Source organism: Delphinapterus leucas, chromosome 1, assembly GCF_059928025.1.
Source record: "Delphinapterus leucas isolate spDelLeu-1000000601 "Yukka" chromosome 1, BTC_Dleu_Yukka2, whole genome shotgun sequence".
NCBI classification, from domain to species: domain Eukaryota; kingdom Metazoa; phylum Chordata; class Mammalia; order Artiodactyla; family Monodontidae; genus Delphinapterus; species Delphinapterus leucas.
In genome coordinates, this window is record NC_143129.1 from 190,456,918 (window position 1) to 190,471,318 (window position 14,401).

The following is a 14,401-nucleotide window of genomic DNA, read 5'->3' on the forward strand; positions in this document are numbered from 1 at the left end:
CGCCCACTGCCTGCTCGGTTGGGCCCTTCCTGTGCCTTCCCTGGAAGTGCTGGGCCAAGACTTGACCCCACTGAGCAGACACCACAGGCACCACAGCCTGGGCTCTGCCCACAGACTGTCCACCCCTGCCCTTCTGAAACGGGGGACTTGGGTCTCCCCAACACCCCCCAACCTCCTCATCAGGTTCCCTCATTTTTATCTCCTTACTACATCTTGGATTGGCAGCCCCCTCAGCCTCTCTGCTTCCACCACGCCTGGATCACCATGGACTGGAGCAAACCCCCAACCTGCTGGGCGGGGCCTCCAGCAGGACCTTGTCAAAACATACACTGGTTACTCCCCTGCTCAAGAACTTTCAGTGGCTCCCCACTGCCTGAAGGACAATGCCAACAGTCCCAGCATCTAAGGCCCTTTAGCATCCAGTTGAGCCAGGCCTACCAGCTTCCCCTCCTCCCTTCTCACATCCCCTTCCCTCCCTCCTCCATGTCTTTGCAGACATCCCCTTTCCCTAGTGAACTCCTATGCATCCTTCAAGACCCCACTCACACATCACCATTCTCACATCCCAGTGGTTCTCTGGGAGGGTGGGAGGGGCTGGTCATGGCCTTAGCTCTGGGCAGATGGGCTTCAGTGTGCGAGGGGGAGCGCACTCTGGCTTCAGGGTTGGGCAGTCCAGCACCCACGGCCGTGCTGCTGTCACAGCCTAGGCACAAGTCAACAGACAGACGACGGACTAAGGGGAGGAGGAGGGGAGGGAGGCTGGAGAGACTTAGAAGCAGACCCAGGGGACGTGGAGCAAGAAGACTCTGTCCTGCGCATGCACAGCATGTGGGGGCAGCCTGGCCCCGGCCCGGCCCTACCTGCAGGACGTCTCTCGGAAGGAGATGTTCACATCCCAGTGGGTGTGGACTCTGCAAAGAGAGAAGCAGAGGGTCAGTGTGGCCTCCAGGACTCGGCACGGGGACAGCAGGACGTGTGTGTGTGTGTGTGTGTGTGTGTGTGTGTGGCACACCCTGTGTCTGCCCTGGAGCGCCAGCCTCAAGGGAACTGGGCTGGCTCAGAGCACGCTCAACAGGCCGGCGGCTGCCGCCAGGAGAGGCCCGCGGGGCAGAAGCCAGCTCCTGGCCTCACCAGACAGAGGAATCGGGAAGGGCAGAATTGAGAGCCCGAGTCTCTCCTTCTTGTTGCAGTGGAACCAGAGCAGCCCCCATGCTGTGCTGGGGGTGGGGCTGTGGCTTCCTCTGCACGTGTCACTCGTGTGACTGAACCCAACTTCCTAGTTGCTAGAGCTGCTCCGGGCAGGGAATGAGCCCCATGGCCACTGTCGGCTCCAGTGGTGGCCCCTGGGTCCCGGCTGCTGCCAACCTGCCTCCTGAAAGCGACCATCACGCAGCGGAGGCAGGCGAGGGCAAGAAAGGAAGCAGCTCTGCCCTGTGCCCACGCTCTCATCCCAGCAGCACCCCTGAAAAGGCCCTCGGGCTGATGGAGGGCAGTGGGAGGCCCACGTGGTGCTTCACCTTAGCACGGGTAGGAGTGGGGGCTGGCAGGGGGTGTGTGTCTCGGGTGGCCCGGACGGTTAGGGTCAGGGTAGGAGAAACTGGAACATGTTAAAAGACCAAGCAAGGGGCTTCCCTGGTGGCGCGGTGGTTGAGAGTCCACCTGCCGATGCAGGGGACACGGGTTCGTGCCCCGGTCCGGGAGGATCCCACGTGCCGCGGAGCGGCTGGGCCCGTGAGCCATGGCCGCTGAGCCTGCGCATCCGGAGCCTGTGCTCCGCAGCGGGAGAGGCCACAACAGTGAGAGGCCCGCGTACCGCAAAAAAAAGAAAAAAAAGACCAAGCAGGAAGAGAAAGGGCCTAAAATTCTGGGGATGCACAAGACACGCCGGACAGACAGATGATGGACGGACAGATGGATGGAAGGATGGAAAAAGGGGTGAGTGGACAGAGGGAGGGGCCTCTGTCAGGAGGGGAGAAGGTGGGAGGTCAGGAAGGGTGGCCCCAAGCCTGGGAGGGACAGTAGGAGCCGGGGGGAGCGGCCCCTCTGGTGAGAGCGAGCGTGGGGCCCGCCCAGCTCCCCTTTCCCCGCCTGGCTGTGGTGCCACCAGACCCTCCTCCTAGAGACGCCTTCCTTCCTCACACCCAGTGGCTCCGGGCCTCCCAGCCAACTACCCTCCGTGGCCTGCTCTGGCCGTGACCACTGGTGATGCCTGCTCCCCGGCGATGCCACCGAGTCCTGGCCCGACACTCGGCCCCCAGGCGGGGGCAAGGTGGGCTCGCAGCCATCCTGCGGCATGTCCCGGGGGGTCCAGGTTCTGTTTCAGCCGTGGCAGCTATCAGCGTCCACGGAGACACAGCAAGCTAAACTGGGGCCCTATCCCCAGGGCAAAGGTCCCCCACCCGAAGCCTGATGTGGCCTTCAGCTGCCTGGAGACCCCAGTTCTGATGTCCCCACCCTGCCAGAGCCCGCGTGCCCTCCCACCCTGGCCCTTGAAGCACCTTCTTTTCATGATACGGACATGCGGGTCGTCCTCCTGCTTCAAGCCCAGCCGCTGCCCACAGGCCGGGCCACTCCTGTCACTGTCACCACTGGCTGAGAAGCTGGGGGTCAGCTCCTTCTTCAGGACACGGGCAGGGGGCAAGGCAACTGTCCTCTTGTCTGCCAGTCGCCCCCGGTTCTGGACAGGGAGTGGGGAGAGGAAGGTTAGGACAAACTGGGTCGCTCAGCTTCCTGGGTGCCTACAGCAGAGGGGCCTCCAGCCTCCAGGACCGTCACAACCGGCCAGAGGCCAAGACAAGAGCAGGGGGGCAAGGCCTCCACCAGGAACCCCTGAAGAGACTGCCTTCCACTCCACCCTGGGGGGCTGGGGTGTGGCAGTGCCTTGTCGGGGCTCCACACTCGGCCCAGGCCCCTCCACAGGCACTCGCCTGCTGGAGACCAGCGCGGCTTTCCCAGCTCCAGGGAGCGCCGAGGGGCCGCGAGTACCCGCGGGACGCTGTGGGTCCTGTCACCGTTCAACGTGCAGTCACCTCTGCCTGCATGTCTGCCTGGCAACCCCCCTCACACTCTGCGTGAACCCCCCACCCATGCCAAGCCCGCTTTCTGATTAGTGCCAAACGGAGCCCAGCTCAGGGGGAGCTGAAGCTGACCCCTGGCAAATTGCAGGCCTTTGGTTCACAGGTCACCTGGCAGCTGAGACCCTTTGTCCCACGGGCCCTGGGGGGGGCTCTGCGCCCTGGGTTAGGAACTAAAAGATTCGGAGTTTTTCAACGAGGTGCACCTGTCCCGGCCCTGCGACCGCCACATGAGCAGGGAGCAGGGGCACACGCGCAGGGCCCCCACAGAGGCGCTCAGAGCCCGCGCAAGAAAAGCTCCTATTGTCTGGTGGGCAGGGGGCTCTTTCTTATTTAATAACAGGTGACTGGTTCAGGGAGGTGGCAGGGGCCTGGGGCTTACCTAATTCTCTTTCATCTTTTCAGTGACCGGGGCCTCCTAGGACCCCGCCCTCCTGTTGCTAGGACAACGTGTCCCCGCCACACGCAGGACACACGCAGGAGCTTGGGGAAGAAGGTGTCCAGGGGGCTCTCGCCCCTCCCCGCACAGCGTCGCCCTGGATCTGAAGGGCAGCGGCGTGCAGCCACCACGGTGCTACCCTCCAGAGGAAAGGTTCTCTTCAGACCCAGACCACCCTCACCTCCACACGACCCGCCCCAGCCCCAGATTTGGGCAGTGCCCCTGCCAGGCTCTGGGAGCCACAGTCTCTGCCACACCTGCCCTCACACATCCACCCAGGAGGCCCCCCCACGGTCGGCTCTGCAGCACACACTCAGCAAGATGGACTGGGCAGTGCTGGGGACGGGTGGCGTCGGGGGGAAGGAGCCGGGGTAGGCCTGCAAGACGAGGGGGCCTGGCCTTGGCTCGGTGCTACACCAGCGACAGCAGAGCTCGGGCGAGGCGGGGTGGGGGGAGGGGGGTGACTGCCCATCTGGGCCCCGAGCCTCTTCAGGCCAGGCTCTGGGGGGAGGGTTCCCAACATCCCTGGCGTGTCAGGAGTGTGCTCAGCTGCAAAGGCCCCTCGGCCCTGCCCTCCTCTAGCTGTAGCCCAAGCAAAAGGACCTCCTCCCCTGCCTTTCCGCTTTAATTAAACCGTTCTCTTAAGGAAAAAGTAAATGCACGTCTCTCTGCTTCTCATCTGTGGGACAAGGAAGAGGAGAGGGAAACAGAGCAGTAAGGCTGCCACTTGGGGTGCGGCCAGACCAGCTAGGGTGGCCTGGGATGGCCCCAGGGTGGGGGGCCAGGATGGGCAGCCCTGCTGACCCTGGCCAAGGACAGGGAACACACATGCCTCCCACGCACACCAGAGACCTCAGCTGCTCACCCCTGCTCAGCACACAAGTTTAAGAACTGGGTGCTAAGCCCCTGCCCCAGCCAAGCACTGGCTCCTCAGACAGCGAGGGTGGGTGTGTGGAGCTGGCTGCGTGAGCCCTGCACCGCGTGCACACCCATATTCTGTGACCGTGCGGTGTGCACATACCTGTGGACCTGGCCACGGGGAGTAGGGGAAAAAAGTCTCTCTGTGGAAAAGGTGGGGCCTGGAAAGACAAGGGGGTCCATGAGACTCCTTCCTTCCTAAGGGAGGGGTGCAGGGATGGGCCTGGGAGGGACCGGGCTCAGAAGAGGCAGGCCCAGGTCTGAGCCATCCCTCATGCAGGGCAGGGACCTGGGAGCCCCTGACAGGCAGGCAGCCCTGCCAAGCAATGTCCTAGAGGGGGCTGATGCTGTGCTCAGGCCACCTGCCCACCCCCCTCCTACGGGAGACCTTCAAAAGGGGATGATGGGAGAGGCAGGGCTCCTCTCACCCGGGCAGAAAACCCAGACCAGCCTGGAGGGTGTCCTCTTGGGCACCAGCTGCTTGAGAAGGGGACCGAGAGCTCAGCCTCCTGCCCCAGGCAGGTATGGTGGCAGCGGGCAAAGGTGGGCTGCCTGTGTACATGCTCTGTCTGGGGGGCTCTGTGGGAGGGCATGCCTGTGAGTATGGCGAGCTCATGCCAGACAGTGTGTGGGGTGGGCACGTGGGGAGGTTCAGCTGCGTCCTCTTCCCCTGCCCAACTTGTGTGTCTTTACAGGACTGCGTGTGGCTTCCTAGCTTGCCCACCCCCAGGGCCCACGAGGAATCCAGGACATCCCCTCCCCCACCCTACCGCCAGTCCAAAGTAAACAAGCTGAGGGCGGCCTGCAGGGTCCTCTCAGGCCTTCCTGGCAGCGGGGCTACTGAGTGGTGCCAGGAGCCATGGCCCTAATGGGCTCTCCCCCAGGGGCTCGAACTGTCCCCCTCAAGGAGAAATTTCCTTTTCAGGTTCACCCTCCAACCACTGCTGCCTGGAGGGCATGCGATGGGGAAGGCAGTGCTTCAGGGGCAGGCACAGGCCCCGTCTCTCTTGCTCCCCTAGGCTAATGAGGGGTCAAGAGACGTCTACACTGGGTTGGAGGCCCCACACCAGCTCCCAGCTGCAGTTCTCTTGACACCCAAGGCCCACACTGCACCTCCTGTGCCCCAAGCTGGGTTGTATCCCCAGACACTCCTGGACATCTAGGACCTTGCCCTGTAGGGCTCCAGCCCTGGGCACCCAGAGATGCACGTCACTCACATCCAAGCCTGTGGCCACCCCAGAATGTACATCCAGGCCAGCCGACACTGTCACACTGTCACATCCCAGAACAAGCATTCCCTTAGGACCGGCCCCTCTCCCAGGCTGGGCCAGCTGACATGGTGACCCCCTCCCGACCTGTGACAAGGCAAAGTCCCCAAGCCCCAGTCAGGTGACACTATCCAGGGAGGAATCCTTCACACTGTGGGCTGTCCCCAGGACCTCAGGAGAAGCAGCTCCCAGACTCCCAAGGAGAGGTTCCAGGATAGGCAGGACCCTGCCCTGCATCAAGGGGGCGAGGGCTCTGGTGCCCCGGGATTCCCACCCAAAGTCATCTCCTCTGTTAGTCCCTGGGGGCTCCCTCCTGCCCATCGGCAGGGTTTAAGTTAGGACTGATCCTAGAAAATACAGGCACAAGCTCCGCAGCGGAGAAACAAGACCCCGAAGCCCCAACTTTTCTCCCGCATCTCACCACCGGGGAGGATATTCGACAGCCTGGACAGTCGCAGATCGGAGGATGCACCTGCAGGATCCCCTTGGACATAAGCGTCTTCAGACTTTTCCCTGCGAGGAGAGCCGAGGCAGGACCAGTGAGGGAGCGGGGCGGGGACAGGTGGGGCCGGGCACGCGGGCACGCTTCCGGGGCGCTGTCAGGGTCAAGGCCAGGTTCCCTCCCACCACGACTATGAACACCCGCCTCTGTCCAACTTCCGAACCCTCCGCCAGGCCTCGCGGCTCACCCTACCCTCGCGGACGCCGCGGGGATCTGCAGAGCTCAGAAACTCAAGATCCGGTGAGCGCCCCCCCTTGACGGAGGGCGGCCTTCTCCCCTCCCCCGGCGCCACTCCTCCCGCGCTCCACGCTCTCCAAGCCGGTCCTCCGGAACCCGGAGCCGGGCGGAGAAGGGTCGGGCCCGGCGCAGGTGAGCGGCGCGGTCCGGACCCGGGACTGCGCTTGACCTCGTGGAGCCGTGAGCCCCAAAGTCGACGAGCGTGACCGGGCCCCTAACTTTCTAACCACCCTCTACCCCCGGCCTGGCGCTCACCCCGCCTCCCCCACCGCATGCCCGCTCTGGCGCCCGCACGTCGCGCCCTCGGAGCCAGACTCCTGCGGGAGCCCAAGCGGCTGCTCCCAGCCCCGCCGCCGCTCGGCTCCGCGCGCGCTCCCGCCCCGACGCGCGCCCCCGCGCCCCCCACCTGCCTGCGCCACCCCTGCACCTTGCCGTTCGCTTTACCAGCGCGCGTCCGCACCCGGCCGCCTCACGTGTGCCCCTCCACTCCCGCCAGAACTGGTGGCTCCTCGACCCCGCAGGGGAGTACCCCGCCCAGTCGGCCTCCCGCCCACTCTCCCGAGTTCCCGTAAACTTCCCCGTGAGCCTCAGGCCCAGGAATCCCGCAAAGACCTTCCGGACGGAAGGAGCCGCCGGCTCGTGCGGCCAGCGCTGCGGGGACCGCGGAGGCCGAGGGCGCTCTGCCCGGGTCCACCAAGGCGACCGTGCTTGGGGAAAGGGGGCGTCTCTGCGGTGGCCCCGGAGTCGCAGCGCCCTCTCTAGGCAGAGATGGAGTCTCCCAGGTGTCAGGACGAGGGGGGTCCGGACCCACGGGTCCTCGGGGAGCAGAGGGGAGGGACCGGAGAGGCCCGCGCCCCCACGGCGGCCGCACCTTTGTGGCGGATGCTTCGCTTCCAGTCCTTGGCCGTCTCGCGGCCGCTGACGAACTGGAACTCGTTGGGTGTGAGCCACTCGCCGCGGTGGCGGATGGACGGACCCTTGCTGCCCTGGCAGAGTTTGCGCACGTAGAGCAGCGCGCGGTTGGCGCCGCACTCCACCTCGATGCACGGCTCGCCGTTGTCCAGCAGCGGCTGGAAATCCGGTGCCGCGGCCGCAGTGGCCGAGAAGCGCTCGAGGGCCAGAGGGTCTCTGGGCAGATGGAGGTGCGGGGCGGCCTCGTGCAGGCTCAGGTAGGCGCGCGGGGCGCGGAGAGGCGGGGGCAAGAGCGCCTCGTAGCCCGCGGTCGCGGCTGGTAGCGAGGCAGCCGGGGGCAGGGCGGCCGCGGCCGGCAGTGGCGCCAGGTAGCCGGGCAGCGGCGGCAGTGGCAGCGCGGCCAGGGTCGGGTGGAAGGTGGCCAGAGCCAGGGCGAGGTCTTCGCGGCCGGGTAGCTCCTTCTTGACCGCCGGCATGGTGGGCGGGCGGCCCTGCAGCCTGGCTCTCCGCAGCCGGCCCAACTAGTTCCGGCCCGGGCTGGAGTTGGGTCTCGAGGGCGGGGGCCTGGGAGGCTCCTGGCCGCGCACCCGTCCTCGCCGCTACCGCGCCCCAGCCGGGCCACCTCGGACCGCTGCCCGGCCGGCTGGCGGGGCCTCTGCTGCCTGAGACATGGTGCTGCCGGAGCTGTATCGATCCCCGATCGACCTGCCCAGCGCCGCAGCTCCAGGACCCTGGGGCTCCACAGGACGCTGGGCCACCTGCGCCCGCGCCCCCCGGGGCGGCCCCGCGCCCGGCTTGCTGCTGCGCCCGCCGGGCCGAGCCGGGCAGTGAGGAGGTGTGGAGCCTCCGGCCTCGTGCCCCGCCCCGCCGGAGGGTCCCAGGCCCCCGCCCCGCCGTCCCAGCCGCGCACCCGCGTACTCCAGCGCGCGCCCGCCTGGCGGGGACTTGGGAGACTCGCGCCGCCGCCGCCGCCACAACTTGGCCCATTTAAACGGCCCCGGCGCGGCGGGCGGGCGGCACGGGCTCCAGCAGGGGGTGCGTGACGGCCGACTGGGCTCACGCGGGGGACCCGACGGGCCCCGGCTGCACCCTCTGCCCTATTCCCGAGTGGGAGAGAACAGGAGGAAAGGAGACTGGTGTGTGTGTGTGGTGATGGGGGTGGTGCGGGGGACGGATGCCAGCGAGAGGCGGCGCGCATGACCCCGCCAGGCGCTGAGGGAGTCACTGTTTGGGCGCCCCAGCCGGAGTCCTGGACTCTGGCTCCTTGCGAAGGAGCGGATCCGGAATCGGAATCGCCGCTTGCCTGGCGGGGGTGTGTGTGAGCCGGCAGCTCTGGGTAGGTGGTGGGCATCAGTGGGGAGGGCATGCGTGGTCTCCTGTGCTCTACAGGGTGTGCGCTGTGTGGCCTCGGCAAAGGTGTTGGGGAGGGTTCGCGGTGTGCGAATAACAACGATAACAGTCCCATCAACCATTGCCCCTCACCGTACACTTCACACACCTTAGTTCACCTGATGATCCCAACACGAGTTTTCCTTTATTATCCCCATTTTACAGATGAGGAAGGTGAGATACAAAGAGGCCAAGTAACTGTACTGACGTTTCAAATCCAGGCTGTCTGCCTCCACGGCAAACAGTATCTGAGCCATAGGGTGGGGCGAGAAAGTGGGCTAGATCCAATCTGGGTTAGGGGTGGGGGACGTGGGGAGGGGGAGGGGCAGCTGAATGGGGGGCTGTGCACCGGAGCACATTGCTGCTCCTTGCCATGTGCAAGTCTGGGGACGAGGGCCCTACGCATCCACGTCCACCTCCGTGCCTTCGGGGGAGAGGTCAGCCTTGGTCTAGGCCTGGTATGAGGGCAGCTGTCCCCTGGGATCAACCCACACCTCCCTGCAGGTCAGCATGGTGGCCTCGCAGTGGGATAACTAGGAAGAGAAACTGAGAACCTCGGTGGTTTTGATAGTAGCTGGCGAGACCTTGTATTTCTCTGGTGTGCCATTTTGGACAAGCTAGAGAGTAGCCTCTGATCCCAACCCAGCTCCCAGACCCCTGCCCGTGCCCCTCTGAGATGCACCTGGTAGGGCACCCATGTGGGCATCTTCCTGACCAGGCTTGGGCGGGGGGGGGGGGGGGGGGGCGGCTGCTGAGCTGGGTCATAGGAGTGCTCGCACCTTCTGCAAGGGAGGGGCTGGGAGTGAGGGAACAATCCCCCTCAGCCCCTCCCACCAGACGCCAGCACCACCTGGGCATGTGGCCGACTGCCGGAGACCACGCTGCTTTCGTGTGCTAATGCATGCTGCCCACCTCATCCCTAAGGTACCAGCCAGCCCCAAGACCAACCTGGGGAGTGAGGTCGGGGCTCAGACCAGGCATGTGTCTGGGACCCTCTGCCCCTTTACTCCTTGCATCTCTGTCTGTGGGAGTTTAAGGGGCAGGTGGGAAGATGGGTGTGAATGTGAGTGACCCCTCCTTACTTCACCACCCTTGGCCCCATTGCCCTCTCTGTAACCTGGACACCTGCACATACCTGACCCCAGGAGTGAGAGCTAGGGAGCTCCCCCCACACCCAGCCTCTGTAGCCTGTGTCTTGCTCTCAGGTGCGATGCCTCCATGTCAAATGGATGCAGGAGGCTGTCCTAACCTGAGAGCCAAGGCCCGTGGAGGAGTCTTCTTGTTAATCTGTGGTCATAGCTCAGTGTGGAGAGGCCATCAGGGCTCAGCTGGAGGCCAAGTGGGCCTGTGTGCCCACTGCTTGGCCACAGCCCTGACCCTGCTGCCAAAAGACAGCCTCCACCCATCTCTTCTAATGTTTGCCTGCACCTGTCTGTTGAGCCTTCGGCCTCCTAACCCCTGACCTTCACACTGCGGTTTGGGGAGGGGAGGTTGGCAAAGCACATCTCTAGATGTGAGAAGATACCAGGCAGCTGTCAGGCCAGGCCTCTCCTCTGTCCTGAGCCTGAGGAGGGGGGCCTCCCGTCCCTTCTGCTGGACCACCCCTCACTCACCCCTGGCCTCTTTCATCACACACTGGCCCACAATGGTTAAGGAGTGCCATGGGGGGCCCCAACTCTGGCTTTCAGGGGAGGGGTCCAGCTGGCAAGGTGTGGTGGCTGACCTAGCTCACCCAGCCTAACCTCCACGCCACCATCTGGCTCCAGCCCTCTTTGGAGGACCAGGGTTCCCTCCTGAAAAGACCGTGACTGGGCCCAAAGCTCTCTGCAGGACGCTCTCTCCTTCTAGGGCCACTCCCTGACTCCAAGGAGACCTCCCTCCAGGGGCTGTCGGGGTCTTGGCTGATCAGGGCAGTTCACCCCCCACACACACATGTTTCCCCCTGTTCTTGGGAAATAGAGCCCTCTGCCCACGGGACTCAGAGTGACGTTCCCACGCTGACGGGACCAGGCATCCTCACCCCTGGACATTATACTCTTCGCAGGAGCATCTGCTCACTTCCTCCCGCCTGTCCAGGTCTGGCACCTGAGCCCGCACGTTCCTCTGTACTCCGCAGACTGGAACCAGAGGGAAGAGGGACAGAATTTTGGCGCTGGGATCACCGCTGCTTGGCCCTCAGGCCCGGCGGCCCCGCGGAGAACACAGGTCGGGTCGGTGGCTGCAGCCCCTCCTCCGGCCGGCGGAGCTCCGCCCCTGGCCGCCCGCCGGCCTCCGCGGCGCCATCGCTGCTCGCGGTCCCCCCCGCGCGGGGCCCTCCGCCGCCCCGGCTGCCGCCGCCGCCGCCGCCGCAGCCGCCGCCAGGGAGGGAGAGGGGGTCATAAATAACCCGCGGGGCGGCGCGGCCGGCGGTGCAGACGGTGACCCGAGACGTCCCCGGGGAGCACGGGGGCGGCCCACAGACCCTGCTGCCCCCAACACAGGCTCGGCCAGCCTTGACCGCCCCTCTGGAGCTGCCCGGCCTGCCCAGAGCTGGTGGTCCCTCCCATCCTGGAGTGCCCGCCTACCTCCTCGCCAGACCGCACCCTTGGAGCCCCCTTCTCATCCATTCGTTCACCAATCAATCATTTATTGAGCACCAGATGTGGTAAAACCCCAGGAAGAGAAACCCAGAGGTGAGGTTGGAAGAAGAGAGAGATGCAGAGGAAGGCAGTGTGTCCCTGAGATCACAGTTGCAGGGCCGGGCCTGCCCCGCTCAGCCTCTGTTTTCCTGTGCTCAGCCCGGGTGCCTGAAAGGCTGGGAGTGCGCAGGCCGAGACCTGCCCAGACACAGGAAGGCATGCAGGGACGGATCACAGGGGCCCCACAGGTGTGGGCACAGTGCACACACACATGCCCACACAGCACCCACGGCAACCAACACATGCATGCCTTCTCAAAGCACACAGACAGCAGCCCACACGTGTGCTCACACCCACACACATGCACAGCAGCTCCCAAAGCTGCTCGCACAGGACAGGTGCAGAGGCACTGCTGACATCCTAGCCACAAACATGCACAGACAGTGCGTGTGCTAACTTAACACGGCAGCCAAGATCGAAGACACCACCAAGACCTGTGCACAAAACACACATAGACACACGGGCCTGCAGCGTGAATGCCAGATCGATAGAGTTGTCATGTCCAAGACAGCTTGTGTGGTGCAAGGGTCTTGTGTGTAGCACTGTTCCACCAGGAAGGGTTAGCCTGGGAGGTCAGAGGTTTGTGGCACTTTAGCTGGGGCTCCATCAGACACCCCTGCGAGAGTGGTCAGAGCCTCCAGGAATGTGTCTGTTCTTGGCTCCAGGTCAGACACAGGACGGGCTGCCCTGCTGGGACATGCCTTGCTTTTGGCCAACTGTGAGCTGGCTGCAGGCCATGCCACCTCTCCCTCAGGAAATGAGGTGCTTCTGAGGCTGGTCTGTCCACTGACCTTAACTTACGCCGTTTACAGAAGCAAAGAGTTGGGGCCTAGTGTCCAGACTTGGGGCACCCACAGGGCACACATTGTCGGTTACATATGCCATGATACTCACAGGCTATGTTACACATGCTGACATATACACACCTTCTCAGACAGATGCAGTGACCCCAGACACGAGCAGTGACACACATGTGCTCGACACACCACGGGGTGCACTGGGTACACTGACGTCAGCACAGAGGAAGCTGTTGTCTGCTCACATGGGTGGGACTCTTGGCTGCCACTGGCTCTGCATGCCTGGTCCCTCCCTAGGAGTGAAAATACCCCCTTACTGGCATCACTGGGGGCAGAGAGCAGGCTCTGCCTCAGGGCAGCCTGCTCGGTGCTGTGGCCCTGCCTGGGCGTGAGCTGTGCTGGGGAGGCTGAAGTAGGCGGTGGAGAGAGCAGACCCTGCAGTGGCCTGAGACTTGGGTCCTCCTGGCTGGCCACTGTGTGACATAGCCCCCTCTGCCCTTATCGTGACCTTGGTTTCCCCATCTGAAAGTGAGAGAGGGCCTCAAAACCTGTGGGGTCCCCTTTGGCTTGGAGCAGAGCAGTCAGGCTGAAATGTGGCTGCAGGGTCCCTGGGCCGTACAGTGAGGGGGCCCGGCATACCCTACATGCTTCCTCTATAAATGGTCTCAGGATGCAGAAGCTGGAGGGCTCCCCCCTAAAGTGCGGCCAAGCAAAGGGAAGGAATAGAGTCCTCTAGGGCCCCCAGAGACGCCACTGTGCCGTCCTCAGCCACAGGGCACCAGTCAGGGACCCTGGGGGCAGCAGGAGGGGCTGTGGAAGAGTGAGCTCAGGCGGCCTCTCTGCCAGGCCACTGGTGCAAGTTGGAGAAGAGAGGACATCCAGGCAGGGACCCTCGAGGCCGAGGGAAGCTGGAGCTGAGGTGCTGGTTGGGGGCGGAAGTCACTGCCCCCAGGCCCAGCTCTGAGAGGCTCCCAGGCTGTGCAGGGAGTCCAGGCTGGCCCAGCAGTGACCGTTTATATGTTGGACTTCCTGCCGAATGTGAGCTCCCTGCGAGCAGGGCTTTGGTGTGTCCTCCGACACACTCACGTGTCAGTGTTTGAGGACTGCCCGCAGGGACCGCACCAGCGCAGCCCCTCCCGGCCCAGCCTGGCCTCATCTCTTCCCCCAGCACCTGCCCACTGAGCTTCTGCCCAGGCAGGACTCTGAATACCCTCCTGTCCGAGAAGCTTCTTAAGAAGTTGGCCACAGGCATCCTCTTCACCAGAGCAAGAGAGAAAACTCAGGAGCCTGGGAGACCCTCCGGCAGGGGTCAGGGTGGGCACCCTTGATTGTTGGCAGGTGTTGCCCACACTGAGGGGGGAGATCAGAGTCCAGGGACAGGTGTGGTGGTCTGTTCCGAGGTCCCTGCCGGTGACCTGGGGGTGGCACAGAGGCCCCATGATGGATCCCACCCAGCAGCAGTGGGCAAGGGCTTGCATCTGCTCCTGCGTGAAGAAGCAGATGCAGACCTTGGAGGGGTCTCCGAGACACTGCACCCCTGGTACAGGCTGTGGCTACCTGAGGCCTCCTGACCCCATGTTCCTCCCACAAAGTGCCTTCTCTGTGCTACATGGAGGGGTCACGAGCATGTGACAAGGTCTCTGGGGCCTTAGAGGGCAGAACTCAGGCACAGGGGAAGCAGAGTGGAACCTCAAAATAAAGAAAAACAGCCAGGGTTACCTGGAAATGGCCTCCACTCTGTCCTGGGTAATGAGCTCCTTGTTAAGAAGCAGCCCTGGAGAGCCTGACACAGATGGGGGGGATGCAGCGGCCCAGGTGCAGGTCCCAGCACACACGTAGAGCTCCTCACATGGGCACTTGCCCTTGCCCCGGTGTGGCCTGGGTACACGTAGCATGTGACACAGAATGGCAAAGTGCACATGGGCACACAACACAATGGGACCATGCACGTGGGTGTACAACGCAGAACATCACCCCTGCCCCCCCCGCCCCCCCCGCACACAGGTGCCCACCTCACGGCCATTAAGTGTGGCCAGCGCTGTTGAGGAACATCACGTAAACCGCAGCTGCACCGCAACAGTTTACAGGGCTTCACTGTACAGCTGGCTGTATATTTCAGGAACTCATCCATCTGTGCTCTGCACCTGCCTGCAGCAGGAGGAGGGGTGGGTGGTCTGAGTCTCTCGA

General features: G+C 64.0%; 1 protein-coding gene across 3 annotated transcripts in view; it reads right to left on the reverse strand.

Annotated features, from left to right (window-relative positions):
• The window catches only part of SAMD11 (sterile alpha motif domain containing 11), a 20,000-nt gene extending 11,865 nt beyond the window's left edge, over nucleotides 1–8,135 (reverse strand). For all 3 annotated transcript variants that reach the window (XM_089902494.1, XM_089902495.1, XM_089902488.1), the window contains exons 1-4: nucleotides 7,310–8,135; nucleotides 6,121–6,212; nucleotides 2,499–2,677; nucleotides 861–911 (exon numbers count right to left, since the gene is read on the reverse strand). In XM_089902494.1, coding sequence (XP_089758620.1) covers nucleotides 861–911; nucleotides 2,499–2,677; nucleotides 6,121–6,212; nucleotides 7,310–7,826 — 839 coding nt within the window. In that variant the 5' untranslated portion in view covers nucleotides 7,827–8,135. The remainder of the gene's footprint in view (nucleotides 1–860; nucleotides 912–2,498; nucleotides 2,678–6,120; nucleotides 6,213–7,309) is intronic.
• Between the last annotated feature and the right edge of the window lie 6,266 nt (nucleotides 8,136–14,401).